The sequence below is a fragment of the Parus major genome, chromosome 3 (genome assembly GCF_001522545.3).
Source record: "Parus major isolate Abel chromosome 3, Parus_major1.1, whole genome shotgun sequence".
Classification (NCBI taxonomy): Eukaryota; Metazoa; Chordata; class Aves; order Passeriformes; family Paridae; genus Parus; species Parus major.
Genome location: NC_031770.1, coordinates 71,816,105 through 71,838,856, shown reverse-complemented (window position 1 = coordinate 71,838,856; position 22,752 = coordinate 71,816,105). Strand labels below are relative to the sequence as shown.

Below are 22,752 nucleotides of genomic sequence, written 5' to 3'. Positions count from 1 at the left end.
TGAATGAGAAAGGAAATATTTGACACTTTTTGTGCTTAACTATTAAGCAAGTGTGTTTAGACCGTAGAAAAGACTGAAATGTCTCATTCTAGGATACAGAAAGATGAAACTACTCTGAATAAAAAGTGGCTTGAATAAATAAAATGGAAATAAAGGGAGTAAAACTGTATCTGAAAACATCCTCCTGCTGTAATTTTTTATGCTCTTTATGGCTATCTTCACATGGCAACCATGAGCTGGTAAGGTTTGATTTGTATGTAGGAGAAGTTATTACTATATTTTAATTTTTATCAAGCATGCTATTGTTCATGACATAAAATATTATTGATCACAGTTTTACAGGAATTATAGGTGATATATATTTTTAAGTGTGAAATGTGACATAGCAAATAATTTCTAGAAAATGTGCTACTTTTTCTAAACCTTTATATTCCTAGTTGAAATTCTAATAAAAATAAAAGGGCAGTGGAATGAGAAGGAGGTGCCCCTTGAAAGGGAGTAAAACTGTTTTTTGTGTCCCTTCTGTTTGTGTCCCTTATTGACTGAAGTAAAACAAGAACTTGAATTTGACATTTCTCTATTCCCTGGTAAATACTAACGATGCAATAGAGATTTAATTCATTTTGCTAAGTACTTTATCCCTGAGTGTGGGCAGAAGTAGATGTGTACAGAAGAGTTAAAAGCTAAGAAAGTCTACATGAGTGCTTCACTTGACTACTCTCCCACAAACACGACAGGTTGTGGCTTCCAACTTGAAAGATTTTATTTTTCTTTATTCTGATTAAGTTTCATTTGAGAGCATAAAAAGTATCATGAACTGAAGCAGATGTTTCTCATCCAGGACTAGATATGGTGCAGACTTCACAAAGCAAATAAGATATGTTTTTCTTTTCCTGGAGAAGCAGGCAAGTCTAATTTTAGACATGACAAAACAAGTGAGCACAACAAATAGTGTGGAAGGGTGGAAGCTGAAGAGGGTCGCATTGAGATTACTGGGTTACTTGGGTCCATTTCATGCATATCTTCGTAGTATGACTCTTCTATTTGTATATGACATTTTTTAAGCTTCTGTAAGTATTCCAGAAGTATCTAGACAGGCATCTAAAGAAAGACAAGAAGGTGTGTCTAAGATTTAACAAAAGTAAAAGATGCTATAAAGGGAAGTAACTATGTATAGGAAATAAGAGTCTATATTTCTGTGCATGTCTTTTGTTTTTCTTTGTGATCTTCTAGCCATCAAAAGATATTCAGATGATGACTAATCTGTGTTATCCATGCGGAGTCACATCTCAGACTTTCTCTTTTGCTGGATATGTAAATATAGATTTGTAAAATAACTCCAGGGCGATGGTTAGTTACCATTTCAGCCTTACAATAGCTCCTGGATGAAGCATGGGCAGGTTCTTTGTATTGTTTGAGGGTAGGTGCTCAAACTGTTGACCAGAACTCAAATCTCATCTCGAAAAGGAAGATTCTTAAGATAAGAAGTAAGCCAATTCTGTCTGAGGGGGTTAACCTTGACTGAGGTCCAAATGTTTGCTTAGGCATTCAATCCCTTCTGCATCAGGATGAGGAGATAAAATAGGATGAGCATGCTCACGGGTTGAGATAAAGGCAGGGAGCTACTTAACAGTTGTTGTCATGTGTTGAAAAAATTCAGAAGATGAGAAATACACTTAGACTACACCTTTCTTCTCCCCTTTTCCAAGTTCTACTTTATTATTCCTTCACTCCAGGTTCCTCTGCCTACCCCCAGACAGAGAAGGGAGCTGGAGGGGCAGATTGTAGTCAGTAACAGTCATAGTGGTTTCTCTCTCACTTCTTGCCCACCTATAGGTCCTTTCATTTTATATCCAATACACTTTCCCCAGCTTTCCCTTACCATCTTTCTAAGCCACCCTTTTTATGACTACTGGCCAAAGTTTGGTAGATGGACTTTTATCCTATATTTTAACCTCTGAGAAGGGTGCCCTTCATATCAGAAACAAAGTTCAGAACTGCTCAGGCAGTAATCCAAAAGTCACTTATCTGGCTGATTTATCCACGGTGTATCTTTAAAAGAGGCTTTCTGTTCTATTTCTGTGAGGCACAGGACTCACTAGAAGGCTCAGCACTGTTAAGCAGAGGCACACATTATGCATCCCTGGACAAGGCATATGCTTATGATGCTCAGGCCTCTGTTTCTAAATGTCTTCTGTTGTATGGTTGTGGGCCTGGGACAGTCACTCCTCAAGATGAGCTTAAAAATCATGAGAAAAGGATGTGCAAGACCAGGGCACATCCTTTCTGAAGGCAGAAAAGATGAAGTCATATAAATACGACTTTGCAACCTCTAAAAACATCAGTGTATTATCAACACTGCTACCATACTACCTCTAAAACTGAACATCATACCAGCTTAAACCAGCTGCTAGGAAGAAAATTGACTCTATTCCAGAGAGAAAGAATTTACAAATTTCTTGAAATTTAAGTATTTCAAAAAATAGGGATGAGGATTTTCCAAAGCAGTCAATTTTTTATTTCTTCCTTATTTTTTTTCAATATGCTCAGGGAGTAAATATATGGGTAAGCAATAATGTTCTCTGGTAAAGATGTAAGAATGTTATATGAAACAGCTAAATATAGGTTATTTAGAAGGAAAATGCAAATTAAAAATATTAGAAGTGTTGTGAATAACCTGTTTTTTGAAATAGTACCCAATTATTACTATTGAGTCAGAGGAATAAAGGAATAAAAACGAATATTCAAAGATTCAAAAAAGGTATGCTAAGAGCCTAAAGAGAAAAGCATACAAAGGTGAAAATCATGTTGGAGACATAATTTTATTTATGTTGCCAAAAAGGGGGTAAAACTGTTTTCTAGCACAATGAATGCTCTAGTTTTCAGAGTCGTCCATCAGATACAGAACTCAGGAAAGGTTGTGAATGGTGTGAAAACTAAAAAGGAAGCAACTCTTTTAACCTCTCTCCTACCATACTTGAGATACCTCAGAATATCTCCTAGAATATTTTTTGTAAGACTCCAATGTATTTAGCAGCAGTCAGGACACATTGATTGTGAGAGAAGTCTACAATCATTATGAAGTTCACACACATTAAAAGATAGTAATTTTAAATAAGTTTTCTTCAGATTCTTGACTGTCATTTAATATTTAACTCTATCGACATTTCTTCTGTTCAAGAAATGGATGGACTAATGTTCTGGAAATTGAAAAGTTATGTAAGAACTGAAACCAGCATATATAATAAATTAAGCAATAGGAACTTGACTAATAATTCAAAACTTAGGTTGTATGTATATCTTTGACACTTATTTTCATCATACAATTAATCTTTAATTATGATGGTAATATACTATGTCTTTAATCCAGAATAATAATGGGTTTTAATGAACACTTAATTCACAGCTGTAAAAATGTATTGGCTATGGTAAATTTATTCCAATTATCACATAATAGTTAAGAATTGTTATATGATTAATTTATTTTTATTACAATTTATTTATTTAATTACTTTTCATCAAACAAATTAGCCTCTATTGTTTTGGTTCTGATTGGAGCTACAAATTATTGACACATTTCTGTAGCTCTCTACTGCCCATATTTCTTTGAATATTAGAGCAGGACTAGTAGCTAATACAGCAGTAAAAATTGACAAGTTCCAAAAATCACCAAGTATTCCCTGTTGCTGGGTTATATTACTCCTGTATGATTTATGTTGCTTATAGTAGAACTTTATGAAACAATTTTTATATTATTTTCTTATAAACTGATTGTGTTTAGTCTTTTTTGTCTTTTTTTGTCTTTTTTTTCTTTCGTATTAGACAGGAAGCTTAAATGGTATAAAAATCGGACAAGATATATTCATTTATATAATGAAGATTTTGGTTCTGATCCTGCAGTAGCTTATGTATTTGTATTTTATCTCTGACTCAATTGGATTTAGCAGGATCCTATCTATGTTTAAAATTAATAGTGGCCACAAGCAATTTAAAGGCATACGGTGTAAACATATAGAATAAAATTCTGTAAAGTCTGCACAGAACTCTCACAAGAATCTTGTGCCTTTCTAGTCTTTAGATTGAATGATATCACCTAAATTTAGAAGACTTATAAATACTTATACTTATTGATTCTTTTAGCACTGTGAAAAGTCCTTTACGTTAGGTTGAATTTCTAGTCAATGGGGAGGTGATAATAATTCAATGCAATTGCTTTAGATGGGGAATTTTTTTTGTTTATAAAAGAAGTGTAAGATGATTATTTATTTTCAGGAAGCAGCAAAAGCATGGCAGATATGTGAGGGAAGATAATGTGGGAGATGACCACAGTGCAAGCAAGACAATTACTGTACTGAGAAATGTATCTGAACAGGGCAGTGGTGTTGGTAATAATAGTCTCTGTTTACAGTCCAGAAGTCATCAGGTGTGGCAATCTGTGTCACAAGGTGAGACAGTGAAGGAGCCAAACAAAAATCTCAGTTTTTCTAAAAGCCATAATTTAGGAAAAAAAGAAATGGAGGCTTTAATGAGGAGAAGTAGTAACATGTTTTATTCTTAAGTAGTGTAGTATATTGTAATCAAGTATCCATCTAATATGCTGGATATTCTTGAAAAAGATTTGAAATATTGTAATTTTCCAGTTCTTATGCAGTAAGATATGGATTAAGGACGTAGTCCTGCACAGAAACCCTGTAAAACAATGCCTAGAAGAATCATACACTTTTCTCTAGTGAATGGGAGAATGTAATTTTCTAGAGCTGAGATTAGACAGATACTTTGTTGTTTTCAGTAATATCCAGCATTGGATCAGTGTGTTCATCAGTTCATGAAAAAGATTGGGTAAGATTCTTATGATTTATCAATTTCTGGTCATTAGATGAAGCATTACAGCTTGTGAAATCTTTGTGCTAATGGTTCTGCAGTGAAACGTTGTCTGCTCACTTCTTGGTCTGATTGTGCAAGAGATGTCTATGTGCATGTAAGTGGGTAATCATATTTTCTTTACTTTTCTTCATAGTAGAAGAAAACTGGCAATTTTTTAAATTTGTTTTTCTTCATAGTAGAAGAAACCTGTCAAATTTCCTGGATCAGGTGATGCAGAGGAAAATGAGGAAATTTGACAGGTTTGAAATAATGCTGGAATAGAACAAATAGTGTAATTTTGTGCTGTGTCTGTGGCATATATTGCTGAGCTATGAGGAATCTGTTGATCACATCATGCTCTAGATAATATTATTGTTATATAGTTTGGTCCTAATTTATTTACATATTCATTTTAAAAACACACAATAGTTACATGGTGTTTGAAATATCATTGAAAAGAATGTAATTTAAATAAACTAAGCACAGCTACCGGTAAATAATCTCATTAGTCCCTTAAGCTATACTTGCATCATACTTCTTTGCAATCGTATTTTCTTTATTTCCCTTGCCTATATTCATAATTCCATGAGTATAGGGAAGTATTTTATCTCACTGTATCAGACCAAGAATTAAGCTTATTGTGTTTGATTATTGCCTTGTAATTTCAAACTACCTTCTAGAACACAGATTTTTCTTAGCCTTTCTATAGCTGTTATGTAGCTTCTATTTGGGACAGAACAGAAGGAAGTATCATGTCAGAGATAAGGATGGAAAATTTATTCACATCATCATAAAAATCATTTGGATTTTTAAATAAGAATTGAAGTCCAGGCACTATAATGGTAGCTGATAACTGTCATGGATTTTTAGGTAACATTCAGTATCAACCTGTGTTTTAAAAGTCCCTTGTGTTTTGCTTTTTTGACCCTGAGGGAAAAAAGTAAAATAACAAATAAAAAATAAAAAAAGCTGGTTTAGACCTGGAAAAGTTCTCTATAAGAATTTAACGCATAGCATGCTGACTATGATTGAATGACAGTATCTGATACCTGTTTTGCAAATATCTGAAAGCAACACACAAAATTCAAATGGCCTGTATATATTACTAATGGTCCAAACAGTCCTTTTCCCACAAGTAATATCAATACTGTTTTAAATTCAGTTCTGTGTAATATTCCTAGGCAGCTGTGTTTTCATATAATGAAAATGCAATTGCAAATATTACTCTACTAGTCCATTTTCTCTTCTCTCTAAATTGCAGTTTTGGGTGTTCAGCTCTTTTTAACAATTTTTGTTGCTCTCCAGAAGATACAGCTTAAATTAAAAATGTCCTTCCAGATATTACAGTCTGAATTATGCATATTATTAATTTGCTTTTAAAATATATTACTATCTTCATAATGTCAACAGAGATAAACACTGGTTTTGATTTGAGAACTGTTGAAATTGGTGGACAGTACCCTTTACACATTCTCAGCAGATTTGAATTGATCTAGAACATGCTAGACCACACCTTCTGTGAAAGCAACTGAAAGCAGCAGTCAGTGTGTGACTACTGCTCTGAGTGTAGTGGGTGTCCAAAAACCCTGTATCCACAATCACATCTAAGGTCATCTAGACTGAGTCCCGTGGCTCTCTATGAATCTGTGTTTTTATTTACAGATCAAAACTGTAGAAACTGTTCAAGTATATCCAGAATCAGTCACGTCTCTTCCTGAGTTTCACTCAAACTGGACATTGGAAGGGCGGAGTGGGTGCCTGCAGGTCAAGAATTAACAGAATCTTGAAACATCATGTCAGGACTTTCTGTGCCAGGAGTGCACAGAATCAAGCTCCTAAATAAAAAGAGAAGCAGAAATGCTAGCAGTAGATCACAGTTAATATCATGACAAGTTCTAGAGTCAAACAGGCTCAAGAAGCCTAAAAAGATCACCAGTCCTGGCTCCAGCACTAATACAGCTGGTAGGGTGTCCAAGGTCCTGTGGGCACCATCTGGACTTCATGGAGGTACCTTTTCATAGCTGTGTTTCTCCACCCTGGAGATAAGTTTCTTGCTTTCTATACAAATTAGTTGTCAGGTGAAGTTGTCAGGTCTTCCAGACCTTTCTGAAAATAGGTTTGAGGGCTTTAAAGGTCTTTGGTGGTCTGATCAATCTGTACTGGGTCAGCCTTTGATCAATAGTCCATGTGTATTTTTTGACCTCTGACCTGTGCTTGAGCTGTACTGTGTTGTGCTTATTTCCAGGAGCCAGAACAAGGACATTTGTCCCAGAAAATGCTGCCATATCTCCAATGTACTCCTTCTCCAGTCACATCACTTTCTTTACTACATGTTCTTACCACCAGCCTTTGGTAGGCTCCATGGCTATTCAACTACATGTGTTTGAGACACACACAAGTCGTACACCTTGTCTTCTGGGCTTCTACACTGTCATTCAAATGTTGTGTGAATGCAGAGTATAATAAATTATAGTCTGTCTCAAATAATTTGCAGTTCTGAAGTAGGTCTGTCTGATCATTCACCAAATGAATTCAATTCAATTCAATTCAATACTAATTTTAATTTATAATATCATGGTATATGTCTAAAGTGGAAGTAAATTTAACACAAATCTTTCTTTCTTGTGGATTACTGATGTAGCTGACTTTTAAACATTGTTTGCATTAGCCAATAATTTCTGGAGAGTACTTGTGCCTTTTCAGTGGGTAGCAGCAATTAGGAAAACTGGAACTCAAGTCTTGTAAAGTTCATTTATAGTCTATTTTTTTCAAGCATTTCAGACACCTGAAGGTGTTAGAGATTAAAAGACTGTATATGAAATGTTAGAATAAACAGTAATAGAAATGTATAAATGGGAAGAGTACCTGTTATCAGTGGTCAGAAAAATCAATCTTTACAATTGAATCTGTTCACTGAAGTTCTCTTTTTGCTTTATGCTTGTTTTTTATGAGCTAGTGTTCTGCATTTAAATTAGTAGGAATGTAGTCTATTAATCAAGGAAAGTGATTATTCTTATAATATAATTTATTATATCACATTTAAATACTGTGAGCAGTTCTGGGATCAGGCAGAAGGAATTTTCCTAACAGTCACTTTCTAATAAGAGAAGTTGATCGAGAAAGTTGGTGTTCTTTATACTTAGAAACAAGGGAGGTTCTAGCCTGACTTAAAGAAAAAAAAAGGCGTTGTTATGATAACAGCATGGAAACATTTTTCCCAAGAAGTTGTGGAATTCTTGTCTTTGGGCATTTCTGAGACCTGAGTGAACAGTCCCTTGTTGTGAAATAGTGGACATTGCCCTGAGCAGGATCCTGGCTTATAAAACCTGCTAGGTGAACCTGTAACTGTGATTTATGAATATTTATTGCAATAGTCAAAACAGCGTGAAACTTATATGCATATGTAATACATACAAAAAATTGATTAAAGGATCCATACCTTAAGATTTTTTACGCTAGACAATCTAATATCATAGATCATCCTTAAAATAAGGAGCAATATTTATCCATAATAAGCCAGTATTAATGTTCCTTACTTTACAAGTAGAGAATTCTAAAACTATAGGACTCAAACTGCATTTTTTCTTGTTCCTAAAGGCACCTTGTATGTCTTATAGGTGGTTCCCCCTTTTTTTTACAACTATGGAAAATTTTTCTATGCTTCAAAATAATATAAAAATAGTTAAATAAGATATGCCATCAGAACAAAAAGGTAAAAATACCAAGTTACGTTTTAGATTGTTCAGTAATGTCACAATCACTAAATACAACACTTGAATATATATATTTCAATAAAAAATATGTTTGCTTTGTCTAGAAAACATTGTCCTCACTAGAAAAAGGTGTTTTCCAATTTAATCTTCAAATATCTCTCAGCAAAAGAGAATAAAAACCTGCTTCAGTTTCACCGAGTGTTTGGTTTCCAGGTTTTGTTGGATTGACAACAACATGACATGAAAGATACTTAGACTTTTAATGAGACAGTAAACTTCTGATCTAGTTTTACTGTAAAGTTATAGAAGAATTCAGGTCACAATTTTTAATTAGAACCTAATCAACATTTTTGAACAGGATATCAGTATTTGGAGATCCAAATGAAACAGTTCTTTGTCAAGTAGACACTTTTAAAATGAGAGGTGTTTTAACATTACATTAAGAACTTCAAAGTGGAACATGTTATTTTCTGTATTATAATGTGTTTGAAATATTTTTATGAAGAAAATCCTGTTTTTCAAAGTGACAGATTAATTATTCAGATAGGTTTGATTATAAGATACATCAAAAAGGTTCTTTCATAAAGGTTGCCTATCCTAGGGTTTTTAACAGAGTGGCTTTAATGATTTGAGAAATTATGAAAATACATTAATATTGATTTAATAATTAAAATCTGAAATATTTTTAATTATTTTGATGATGTCTTGTGCTAGTTCCATTCTTCTGTACTGCAATGATTTTCATTTTTTTTACTCAAATATGTTATGCATATGCATTAACTTGTGTTCATTATCAAAGATTTGAAGACATGATTTAAGCATAAAATAAAAGTCCCTCTCAACAATGTGCCTCCAAGTTCAGGCAGGCATGGTGATTAAATCTCTTAAATTATTAGAATAACCCTGCACATTGGAATTAAAATTTAAAGTTCTACAAAAGTATCATGAGGAAGAGAGAACTGAAAATCTTCTATTTACGAAAGAAATTGTAACAAAGAATAATTTATCTAGACATGTTTGCTTGTTTTAGCAACAATTGATAAAATAGCATTTAGATATGAACCTGTCATAATGCACAGCAATTGCAAAACCATGAATTAAAATAGATTGATTGTATATAATCTGTTTTTAATCTATTGCCAGACTCAGGCATCTTTCTTCTATCTCCGTTGTATCTATTTTTGAGATAATTAATTTATTGTCTTTTCCTTTATGTTTATCTTTTTCTTTTTCTTTTTTTTTTTTTTTTTTCTTTTCTCAGAGCCTGGCCCTGCAAGGTGCTTGTGAGTGTCCCCAGCTTCTTTTGGAAAACCTTTCCAGGGATGCTACTGTGCACCTCACAGGACAGGATGCAATTCCTTTAATTTGCTATAGTATTATTTTTCTGTGAATTGTAGTGTTTATTGCCCTTGTTTGGTGATTAACAATGTCACTTTTACTGCTAACTATTTATTTTCTGTTATATTCATTATTTGTAATACTGATAGGAAAAAATATTTTGCCTGATGTATTTCTTTTTCTAGTTAATTTCTGTGATTTAACACATATTAATTTTCTTTCAAGATGCAAAATACTGGCACAGTGGTTATAAGAACCTAATACTAAATGGAACCAATTGTCTGTAATTCTATTGGTGTCAATAGAAGAATAAGTGCTTTGATGTTTACAGGTGGCATTTGGAACCTTTCAGAGCCAATCTCTATGCACCTTTATCAGTATCAGCCATAGTTTAGAATGTTAATTTTCAATATTATTTTTTCTTTTAATATTGCTGTTAAATATAATTCAATCTCACTGTAAAAACTTTAAATCATTATTTTCTTTATAACCTCTCTTGTTTTTCTTTTTCTTTTGCAGCAGATTTGCTGGATAGACTTTGTGATGGCTGCATTTTAAATCTGTCCTTTTTTGTCTGTCAATTACCACAGGTTTAGTCCCTATGAGTGGTATAACCCACATCCTTGCAACCCTGATTCAGACGTGGTGGAAAACAATTTTACCTTGCTAAATAGTTTCTGGTTTGGAGTTGGAGCTCTCATGCAGCAAGGTATACGACTCAGTCTGCTCTTTCTCTTGGGCACCATGTCCCACTTTTTGCTGGGGGTAACAGCTCTCTGGCGCAAGTCACTTGCATGAGTGCCTCTGTGCATGTAGCCATAAACCAGCTTTTTTATGATTATCCAGGCATTCCCAGCACCTTAGGAATTAGTCTGAAGACAGATAAAAGATTTAAAACTTAAAAAAGTACAGAAGAGTCACATAATTTATTTTCTAAACAGGAAACCCTTGCTGTCAGTTAAATTAACTAATCTGTCCATTATCTAGAAAACCTCCATTTAAACAACCTAAAAAAGAGTACTTCTTCGTCAGATAAGAGTATAATGTAAAAATCTATTATTTTTAAAATTTTTGTGGAGAAGCCTTTCAACTAGACAAAGATTTTATCTAGTAGCTAGAACCTGTAAAATAAAATAATATATGAGATTTAATCCAGTCCAGTCATAATTTATATTTTTAAAATCAGAATGACCATTCTTAAAGATTTAAATAAAAAGTCTATATTCAGCAATCCATGCACTGAGAAACTGATGCCATTGCTGACAATAAAATTGGCAGCTGTGTAGTCATATTGCTCAGAATAAACCAGCAACCAGTTTTAACTATAACTATCTTAGTAAAATGCTTAAGCACATTCTTAAAAACCTGTCATTTCCTTACCATATTCCTCTTATTTTGACAGCATACCAAATATATAGATCCATAAAAATATATCACCATTTTATTACCCTTCTCCATAAGGATTTGAACACAGTCATATATTATCAGACACATTTGAATAGCACAGATTCAGTTTTTGGTCTGGCATTTCACTGGGCAGTACAGTGTAATACAAAAGATTGTTAAAGAGCCATTAAAAGGAATGATTTTTCTTTCTGGAAAAAGAACTGCTGCATATCCCCCCAGAAGAATCATAGAAAATGTTGGCAGGAACAAGTACATATTGGTTTTAATGGATATACCTGAGCAATCATTTTTAAAACTTCCCATTATAAGTACACCAGCTATAAATCCTGGTTTTAACTCATCAAATGATTTCATCAAGCTTTCCTGTAACTGCAGTAAATATTCTGTCATATATCAGGTTGATAGGCTTAAAAAGCCTCAAATGCCTCAGCAAAAAGTACTGTGCTCAGAAAAACATTAATTAATGGTAAAAAGAAATCAGGATTTCAAATCAGAAATAAAAATACATCTCTAGTTTGCTGTTTACTCTCAGCTAGGTTGTCAATATATATTTCAAGAAATTAGATGAAGCACAGTTGCCCGATACATGTTTGTAAGATAATTATTGCTTTAAGGAAGCTATTGAAAAAAAGGATGCTGAATGAAAGAAGGTATTTTGAATTCCATTCACAGTTCTCAGGATTGTAGGTATCAATGCTGAATTCTATTTCTTATGTGGCTGTATGCTTCATATTTCTGGAGGATGGAAAAAACAATTCAGATTTTCACATCATCTTTTTGCAAGAAAAAGGTATTTTCGTCCATAACATCTAAACATTGTTTTTGAGAATCGAAATAAGAAAAACACCCTCCCAACCTTCATTTAAAAAGATATCTGTGGAGGATAATAGTTTTCCTTGGAGGAAAACTAGTTTTTCAGAATAAAGGCTGACCCTCTGTCCTTGACTTATATTATTTTACCTTTACTCAGTTCATCCTTTAATAAATTTTAAAGGCATCATTTTAGGGATGCAGTATCAGTCTTGATTTTGATGATTGTTTTAAAAAAATTCTCAAAAACCTTAGGTCATCTAAAAGTAGGCTTTTAGACAAGCATAGAAGTTCTCACCTAATAGCCATAACTTTCCACTAGAAACAATATAGAAACGTTTGGCCCATACTCATATTAACTTATTAAGTGCTGCTTCGTTACAAAAGATTTGCGTAGTGCTGGAGGTTACATGATAGAGGGAACTCATACATGTCTTGCTGGCACCTCTCGCTCCCAGGAAACTGTGGGACATAGTGCTGGACATGACGTTACCTTGGGTACATGACAGTCAGCCCCTGACCAGGCTCTGTTTCATGGGCCCAGGTGGCACTCGGTTTCAGTCCTTGGTAAGGTATGAACTTGTGGTAACTGGGGTAACTGTGGCGAATGTCTCCACTCTTCTTCTCTTTCCAGTCCTATCTGACTTTACTGGTGTTGGTTTTTTAAATGAAACGAGAGCAATTTAAGAGTTCATGATAGTGGGCTTGTTGGGAAATCTCTTAGTGTTATGGTGTCTAAGTGTCTGACTAACAGGGCCTAGGAGCAACTACATCAGACAGGTACTTTTCTACTTTTTCCCTTGCAGAATTCTAGGCAGAGTCTGGCGCTGGAGTTGGCTGTCATGTCCAAGTCTGTCAGCCTTTTTTGTTTGAAACAGCAAGGGTAAGATGAACTGCAGGGTAAGATGGGCTGTTTTTGAATATAGTAGTCCAGTTATGATACCACTTCTTTTTTACCTTTTCTTTCGTTTTCTTCCTCCCTGCCTCCCCAGTCCTTCTGTTCTTTTTTTTGGCATTGAGTTTGGAAGTTTGACATAATCTTTCACCTATATGAAGATGTGTTACCTTGCTGGACCAGTTCCTTAACTAATTCAATATAAGCACTAAAATTTAACAGGAATAAAATAGTCCATCTTGCCTTCATTCCATTTTACCCAGGAAATTTAAGATCAAACATAGTAACCAATTAACAAAAAGGGGTTGTTTCGGTACAGTGCTATAGTGGATATGGTGAAACCTTGTTTCCTTGAAAATGAGTTTCCAGATACTTCTAAAAGATCTTATATAAAATTCTTAAAATGAAGCTTGAAATTATTTATTTGACATCATTAGAAATTTCATTTCATTCAAATATAACATTATGGAAAATATCCATACATGCTCATTTATAATAAATATTTGTAATTTTATATTACAGTGAATTTAATTTATTCCTATTTTTAGTAATTTAACACAAGAGGAGTTTATGTGCTTCAATTTGTCTCATTAGGCTCTAAATAAACATTAAAAATTATGCAAATTACTATACAGTGTCTATCTCTCCCTCCATTCTTTAGTGCCATGAGCAGGCAACTCCAGCAATGCATTATAATCTATCTTTATCTAGTTTATGCATAGAAGTCTAATATTTTTATTGTTATTGCATTAAATTGAAGTGTGTAGCATAGCAACCCATATTTATATGAAATTCTGGGGCTAAACATAGAGATGGGAGATAATAATTTTTTTAATCTAAACATTTAATAAACTATCCTTTACAGCAATGCAAATGACAAAACTAAAAAGCATACTTATAATAGATTAATTTGTTTCTTCAGATATGAAATCCTTTATTTCACATCTGTTATCTTCATCGATTGCTCATTTTTTCTGGAAAGCAAGTTGAAGAACTGCTTTTTTCGTATTGGTTTTTTATATATGTGTTTAGAAATTTTTAAATAGCACTGATCATTGAATCTCCCATTACTATATTTTGATTCCCACAGCTCCAAAAAGATCCGTCTTTATATATTTAACCAGTTATTTTGCATTTCAGTTGTGTGTGTTTGTACAAGCAGTACGTGTAAACCTGTAGCTTAAAGATTTTTTTGCACAGTGATTCCATCTCCCCACTGTGGCAAAAAGTGCTGAACTCTTATTAATTGTTTTCTGTGCATCCGTTTCACCTTTCTCCCCTGGTTTTCGTTAGGTTCTGAGCTCATGCCTAAAGCCCTCTCCACCAGGATAGTGGGAGGCATTTGGTGGTTTTTCACACTTATCATCATTTCCTCGTACACTGCTAACCTAGCCGCCTTTCTGACAGTGGAACGTATGGAGTCCCCTATTGATTCTGCTGATGATTTGGCCAAGCAGACAAAGATAGAGTATGGGGCAGTTGAAGATGGAGCAACCATGACATTTTTCAAGGTAAGTTTTATATTCTGTTTGAAAAGATGTTATGTCCTGATTTTGGGGGGAAATCTTTGGCCCCTTACTGCAGGGCAACCGGTACGATTCCTGATGCTGTTAAGAACAAGTGAAACAATTTTTTTTATTTATGATTAGAAAGACAGCAAAGGAATCAAATGAAAAATCCATCACAGAAAACAAAAAGTTTCTTTGATGATTTTTTTCTAAAGAATTGAATTTATAGCAGTGAAGTACATGAAGAAACCTGAATACTTTGCTCAGATCTTCTATAGCTGTGTACAAGATTAAGCTTTGTCATATAAAAAGTTACTTTCAATTCAGCAGCATTATACCTAATTGTACTTTTTAATAGAGAAATACTAAGAATACTAGGGGCTCTACTAAGGAAAACCTTTTGGGCTTCATAATTTTGAGAAACTTTTGAATGAAATTTTGGGTCCATATAAAAATCTCAGATTATCCCAGCTTTTTTTGTTCCTTTTAACCTCATACTAAGATAATTCAGTTTGAAATGTAGTGAAGTGAGATACTGAATTGGAGGAAAATATTTCTTGCCTAGATTTATCAGGCATTTAAGCAGACTTTAACTAGTGATAAGTATCTATGAAGGCAGTGAAGACGCTATTTTTTCCAACTCCTTATGTTGGACAGCACAGAGGTGTCTCAGAATTTCCAGAGAGATATTTAACAATATCTACCTGATTGTTGGTAATTTCTAAAGACCTTTGGCTAATATAGTCTAGTTTTAAGAGTTATTATGCTATCACCTAAAGCTCTACATTGGCTGTCACATTGGCATTTGTAATCAGCAAACTGAGGACCAAGGCAGCTTTTAAACTGGCACAGAAATTGAAGAGTGTGTGCTTAGTTTCTCTCATGAAATTCAGAGACCAGAAAATTTGTTTACATATCAAGATTAAATAATCTCTATTTAACCTTTTGACCATAGACCTTGTACCCAAAGTGTACAAATAGTTTTAATTAAAAAAAAGTAAAAAATTTCTAAGGCTTTCAGCTTCTTATTGGAAATAAAAATCATTCAACTCCAATATCTTAGAATGCCTCAGGCTGATTAACTTAAAGCATGCATTGACAATGTTCTGAGTATTCTCCTCAGAATACTTGTTGGAAATGGAGCTGATGAAATTGATAGAAGTAACTAATCAATTAGAGATCTCTTTATGTCAGGAAATATGTAAATCTGTTAAAAATAACATTGAAATTTTAAAGACCTAGTTTTTAAAAGAGTCAAAATTATTTTTTGTCTTGAGACATAAAGAAATAATACAAGGTGTTTATTGAATTACCAGAAAATGCTATAGGGATTTAACCTAATTTTAGTATGGGAGAAAATTTTGGCCTAATTCTATTTCAGATTCAAACTGTGGATGCTGAAATATTAGGAAGCAACTTCAAATTTTTAGTTTCCTTCTCATTCTTAACTTTCTTATTAATTTTTTTAATTTATTTTTTTATTTAATGCCCCTAATGTGTGTTTTCTAAGTTTCTAAGTGCACAGAGATTATTCCTATTTCTGTGGAATTTTTTCCCTTAACATAGCATTCCCTTATCTGCACAATTAATTTTTTCTGCTTTCTTTATTCATATATATCAGAAAATAAATATATTTTCTAATTCTCTAATATATTGTATCCAAGAACTAGAGTTGCCTTACATCTAATGAAATAGAATTTTCATATCCTTCATTAAAGATTTTTATTTGCAGTTGAAATAACCTAGACTTAAACACAACAGATTAAGATGTCAGATCACATAATTTAGGGTTTTTTTACATTAATGAATTCTCCTCCTTCACTATGAGTGAAAAAGAGAAATCATAAGAAAATAGAATTTCTTTATTCAGCTGATAAATTTTAGGTCAAATTGCGGTTCTATTGAACATGTATTTTCTGGACTTTTTGTGTGAACAGATCATGATTAGCAAATGTTTTATGACATGAAACTGAACCAATAATTAAGAACTGTTCCAACTCGAAACCAAATGATTTGAAATATTTTTCTGTTGTTTACTATCTCATCTAGTAGTGAATGAATTTATATTATTTTCTGCTGCTATTAATATTTTTATTATTAATGGATATTATTTACCCAATGAAATTAATTTAAACTTAAGCAGTAGACATAGCGACATCTGTTCTCACAGATTATCAGTAAGTGAAAATCATGCTCAAATAGAAAAGTAAATGAAAACTATACAATCCCATTTGATTCATATGGTGTCTGAAGCAATATCCAGGAGAACATTAGGGGTTTCTTGATGTAAATGCTATTCACTAGAGCTACTTGTGCAAGCAATATAGGTTAATTACATATGCATTCCATGAAAGATAAACCAAAACCTATATATACAATCCTTAATAATGAATTTCCTGGTAAAATTAGGAATTTTAATCTAATGTTTAAAATTAACCTAATGATTAATCTGGAGTTATCAGAAAAAAAACCCACTAATTTTGGTCAGTATAGTATATCTGTGTTTGTGTGTTTTCTAAACATACTTCTATTCTGCAAAAGCTAATTACTTCAGGAATGTAATTTCCTTACATTAAGAAGTGAAAATGCAAAAAAAATGTTTTAAAATAAGACTTTAAGTGGAATTGCATTACCAGGTACTGCTAGAATTGAATACCTCATAGAGAATGGTAAAAAATACAAAAAGCACTTTAGCACAAGACTCTGATAAAACAGTTTTAAATTGTATATATTATATTCTCTGATATATAGATAACTGAATATCAAGTAGGAAGTGCCTTTTTGTATGGCATTAAGGAAAATACTAATGAACTTTTGTGTCCTGTTCTGGTGATCACACTTTGATAATACGCCTAAAATTGGAAAGAATTCATTAAAGGTGAAAGAATGACTATAGGTCTGAAAGTAAGTATTGCAGGTAGAGGCTAAAGATCTGTCTGTTTAATCTGCTGAAGAGAAGGTTAAGAGGTGACTTGATCATGGTTTGCAAGCGCCTTAATGGGAATGAGACTTTTGACAGTAGATGACTCGCTAATCTAGCAGAAAAAGGCATAATGAGATCCAATGTTTCATAGCTGAAGTTTGGCAAATTCAGACTAGAAATAAGGTGCATATTTTTAAGTGTGAGAGTCATTAACCACTGGTATAACTTTTCTAGGAATGGGTTGGATTCATCCATCGCAGCCATTATGAGGAAGATCCAGCATAGCCCAAGCATGTTGTTCTTTTGATTTAAAGGTTACTCGAGGAAATAGATAGCCTTCATTATACAGGAGGTCAGATTGGATCTTAGTAGTACTCTCATACTTCAAAAATCTAACAAGGTATATTCTGGGGATAGGGGTTGCACAAAAACATAATTGAGAGGATAAATTTATCATCTGTGTATATGTTTAACCTTAGCTACTTTTGTCTTGTTTTAATGAGTGGATTGAGTAAAACAGTGGCAATGTGTTACAACAAGATACAAAGACACCAGATGGCTTGCTAATGTTAAGTGAAATGATCATATCTTGGTAATAGTTATTAGTTCCAATCACAGTGAGGCTTGGTAGCTGCCCACAAGACTCAGTAATTTCTGAATAAATTAACTATACAGCAGTAGATTGAATTATTTTCTTAAAAAAACTTTGGAGCATGGTCAAAGCTGTGTGGTGCCAAAAGAAAAGAACCTATTATGAAGGGGAACCTAAATGGGAATCAGACAAACAAGCTAAGTGCTGGATTAAAACCTCCTGAAGGTAAAATCTTGAAGAGCACATGGGATATATGTTGGAAATGTTGTTACCCTTGTGAGCCAAACATCCTTGTAAAATAGCTTTGATGAGAAAGGAGAATGTTGTCTTCAGGGTTTTACTAGGTCCTTCATCTCATGCCTCCTCATGGACTGAGAAACATTAATTACAACTCTTTCAGAAAGCAGAAAGCAAAGGAAAATTTCAGTGTTCTCTCCTCTTAAGGTCTGCTTATCTGCTCTGAGCATGGAAAGGAAATAATTTTACAAGTCCATTATGTGCCTGGTGGGTCTGCTCAGCTAATTCATTGTGAATAATAAAGAAAACCTTAGTATTGTCTAAGAATTAGAAAGAAAGATATATGGAAGTAAGTTCTAAGCCTTATCTGCTTTTAGGCTAGGAGTGTCCGTTCTTGATACATGCTTTGATGTTTCTCAAATAGTGGATGTTTTCACTATTATGAAATTCTCTTCCTTTCTCTTGGCTGCTTTTGTCACTATTGACCACTTTCAAATTTCAGAAACCAGTTTTTTCCCGTTTGGAATAAAATAAAGAGCATTTATTATTTTTATGAAAGGTAGTGACTTCTTGAAGGAAAAAAACCTCAGGTTTTTCAGTGCCTCTGATTTTTGTGGTCTCTCAGTCTATGTTTCTCACTTTATTTTCTTGCTGAATGACAATTCTGAAACTGAGGACAATATTCTATCCAACTTCTGTTTGCACCACACTTCTTCACCCTCACACACAAAAGTTCAACACATATGCATATATGTGGTGTACAGTGTTAAGGTATTTCTTGTGAAGTTGTCATGTGCTTTTATTTTTCCCATACTTTTTAATATCTATAACTTTCAAAGTCAGAATTTTGTTGTTTCTATGTTTTTGTACAGTACCAGGTACAATGGAACTTTTCTTACTTATGGTTACTAGGCGTCTGCATACCAAATAGTAAAAAAAAACATACTTATTCATTCTCTAATAGCAGTAAATTGGTGTCATTACTCCTGTACTCCTGTACCACAAATTAAAGGTCTTCTCATCTCTCCATGAGACATGTATCTTATATTCTTGTTTTGTGGATAAGAAAGCTGAGGCTTCCTAAACTATGATTACATCTTTTTCAAGATCACTTGGTGAAAGACAGACAAGGGACTAATTCAGGAAAGCTGACACGTACCTTAGAATTATCTGGTAGACTGACTATTCTGATTATCCATTTATATTTGCCAGTTTCTTTTATTTTCTTTTCTTCTTTAGGATCAAGTTTTGTACTCCAACTCTACTTTTCTACAATATACTAATTTCTTCCTGCACTGTTTTTTCTCTATAAAGAGCCATGGTGCTCACACTTTTTAGTAATTTTCCTTTTCCCCCATGCCCTCACATTTTACCCTAGCCATTTTGTTGCCACCTCTCTGAGGATATTTAGAGCAGCAACAATTCAGCACTCTGTTTATCTTCCCCTTCCACGTTGTCAGCCTGTTGTTAAAAGAAATGGCATTAAGCTCTACCTATACATTACAAAGTCTCAGGAACAGTCTCTTAAAGCTGAAGGAAGGAGTTATAGGGGAGTTTTCCCACTGCTTGCAACTGGAGTACAAATGACAGATTCTCTGACATAAACAGAAGAACAGCAGCAAGAATAAAGGTATTAATGCCATTCATTTGTCAAGTGTGAGGTTGACATTGATGTGTACAAAGCCAGTACTTCAGTGGGATTTTCAAGCCTGTATTTGAACACTGTAATAGACAAAGGATATTTATTTGTTTAACAAGTAAAGATGCAGTACAAACACATGGGTGTATACACACAGAGAACCTTTAGTTTAACATTTCAAATAAAACACCATGAAGTTTGGCAGTGTGTGTTAATTATTTGGTGCAATTGTTGCAAGTCAAAGATGAGAAGGGTACTGCTTGTACATTCCTCAAATATCCAGTGACTGACAGTGACTAATGGAAAACAATCTTTTGAGTCACAGCTTCCATGTCCTGATCTTGATAATCCATAAAAAATAATTGGTAGCAGATGCTACAGATATATGTTCAGTTTGATTTAATATTTCACTTTATAGAAAAGTTCTATTTTGATGTAACAAATACAGACTTATCCTTGCATGAAAAAACATGCGGTACATTTTGCTAAAAAGGGAATTGAATATAAATACTGTGTAAACATTTTTTACTTCTTTTTGATAGTGCTGGTTTGGAACTAACTGCTAGAAATGCATAATTTCCTCATTTCCTCTTTGCCATGATTCCCTCTTTGAAAGAACACCACTTAGTTAACCATTACTTCTTTTAATGTTAAAAAAAAATAATAAAAAAAAGAAAGAAGTAGAAGATACAGTTGTAAATCTCTGAAACAAGGTCTGTGGTCACTTCATACAGTTATAAGAACTAAATCTGCAATATCAGAGCCTATGAGAGTGACATATATACTTTGTCCAGGGATCTTAAAGCACGTGTGCCTCACTGAGTTCTACTTCTTTTTGTAAAAGATGAGGGAACTTAGGCAATGGTAGGAAGGTTTTATAATACATTAACATAGACTATAACAAGAAGAGCAGTGCATTTGAATTCTATGTAGAAGCAATTACATTAAATTTGGTACCATTAAGTTCTTGGGGGTGAACTGTCTTTCTTTTGAGTTTGAGGGCAGAAAGCAGAACAAATTCACAGAAAGCACTTCATTCCAAATACCTGTCTAGTCATGGGAACAATGGTTTTATGCTGTCTTGACCCTAGAGTGATTATTATTCCTACAGTAAATAAGAGCAGATGTTTGTCTTTGTGTTGCATTTCAATGCATTTCACCTCAGTGCTGAGGCATGAAACTAAAAATAGATGGAGTGCAACAGAAATCCAGTACCTTTCCACTTTCATGTTTCTCCTCACCCATGTATTTCCCCTTCCCTTTCTCATTTCCTTGTTTCTCATTTCTTATACCCTTCAGTAAGGACTGAAAATATTAACTAGTCAACTTTTTATTTCTTCAAAGATTATTCTATATACCCAGATAGTAAGTACTCTTAATAAGCTGCTGGATAACATTTGGTTATACTCAAAAATCACAGGCTTCATGTTTACTGTTTATATTGTAGATGTCTTTTGATGCCCTCTCAAGGAAAAAAATATAACTTTCCAGTGAAAACAAGAGTAGACAGTCACAATTATTAAAACACTGAAACAAATCATTAAGATATGAATTGGGTCCCCATTAGTTATTTTTGAGAGGAAGTCAAAGAGATACATAAAAAATAAATGAAAGGTTGACATTATTAAAATTCTAGTTTCTCTTTGAATCAATCAAACTTTTCCATAACTCAGTATCGGTTTCTGCCTTACCCAAGGTCGTCAGAGGGGAAAAGGTGTTATGCTGATCTCCCCACTGAACTCTTAAGTGGGCTACCCTATGATCCCATAAGTATATCAGAGTATGACTATATACAGAGGTAAAATAAACATACAAAGAAAAAGTTGACAGTTGCATTGTTTTTCAAAATTGCATCCAACAATATGCATTAATTAATGTGTATGCATTAATGATCCATACTGTAGATACATGGTGAAGACAATCTGAATCAAATCAATCTTTCTCAATGCATGAGGTATGATAAAATATAGCAAGGTCTAATTTCCAGTTGGATAAAAATATGGGATACAAGAAATCAGACCCATAGTGGGTAAAAAAATAACTTAAAATTTCTCCTTAGAAAGTCAAGCCTGCTATGCATATGTTACCCAAACCAGCATTTGAGTCTGAAACTGTGTCAGGATTATTTATCAGCAAATGACAGGAATTTTTTATCAAATGTAGATAATTCAGAGGGATGTAATAACGTAGACATTTGAAAAATCATTTTGTAGTTAAGAGAAACCCATTCTGACTATTTTTTTTTTTTTTTTTTGAGAAAATATAGTGATGCCACAGAAGATAACAATCACAGTATCACAAAATGGAAAAAGTTAGAAGGGACCATAGTAGGTCATCTGGTCCAACCTCCTTACCTAAAACAGGGTCATCCTAGGGCACATTGCATGGAATTGTGTCCAAACAGTTTTTGAATATTTCCAGTGAGGGAGACTCACACTGGACAACCTGTTCCAGTGCTCACTCATTCACAGAGTAAAGACACTTTTTCATACTCAGATGGAACTTCCTGTGAATTCGCTGGGAATCTGTACCCTTTGGGAAGTGAGTTATGTCACTGAGACTTTTGAAAGGGTGACAATGAGAAAATCAACAGCAATGAAATTGCTGATATTTACAATAACCATTTCTTTATGTACTAATGTAGGTTTTGTCTTTACAGCTAACCCATTTTGCTTCCTTTCCCTTACCTGATGCCATCACTTTCTGGCCTCTTCAGGGCTTGTAATGACACTGATGACAGGATCAGTTGTAAGAGAATTACTGATCTCTGGATTCTCATCATAAGTTTAGTTGCAAGGCTTTTTCTTCAGAAATGCATAACCTAATT

The 22,752-nt window shown here is 33.7% G+C and overlaps 1 protein-coding gene across 8 annotated transcripts in view; it reads left to right on the top strand.

Annotated features, from left to right (window-relative positions):
- GRIK2 (glutamate ionotropic receptor kainate type subunit 2) overlaps nt 1–22,752 on the top strand; it is a 357,308-nt gene that overhangs the window by 258,470 nt on the left and 76,086 nt on the right. For 5 of the 8 annotated variants that reach the window (XM_015622177.2, XM_015622179.1, XM_015622175.1 and 2 more), the window contains 2 exons: nt 10,505–10,623; nt 14,320–14,537. In XM_015622177.2, coding sequence (XP_015477663.1) covers nt 10,505–10,623; nt 14,320–14,537 — 337 coding nt within the window. Of the gene's footprint in view, nt 1–10,504; nt 10,624–12,937; nt 14,538–22,752 lie in introns of those variants that run through there. The other 3 variants (XM_019006113.1, XM_019006111.1, XM_019006112.1) reach the window with 2 other exon arrangements.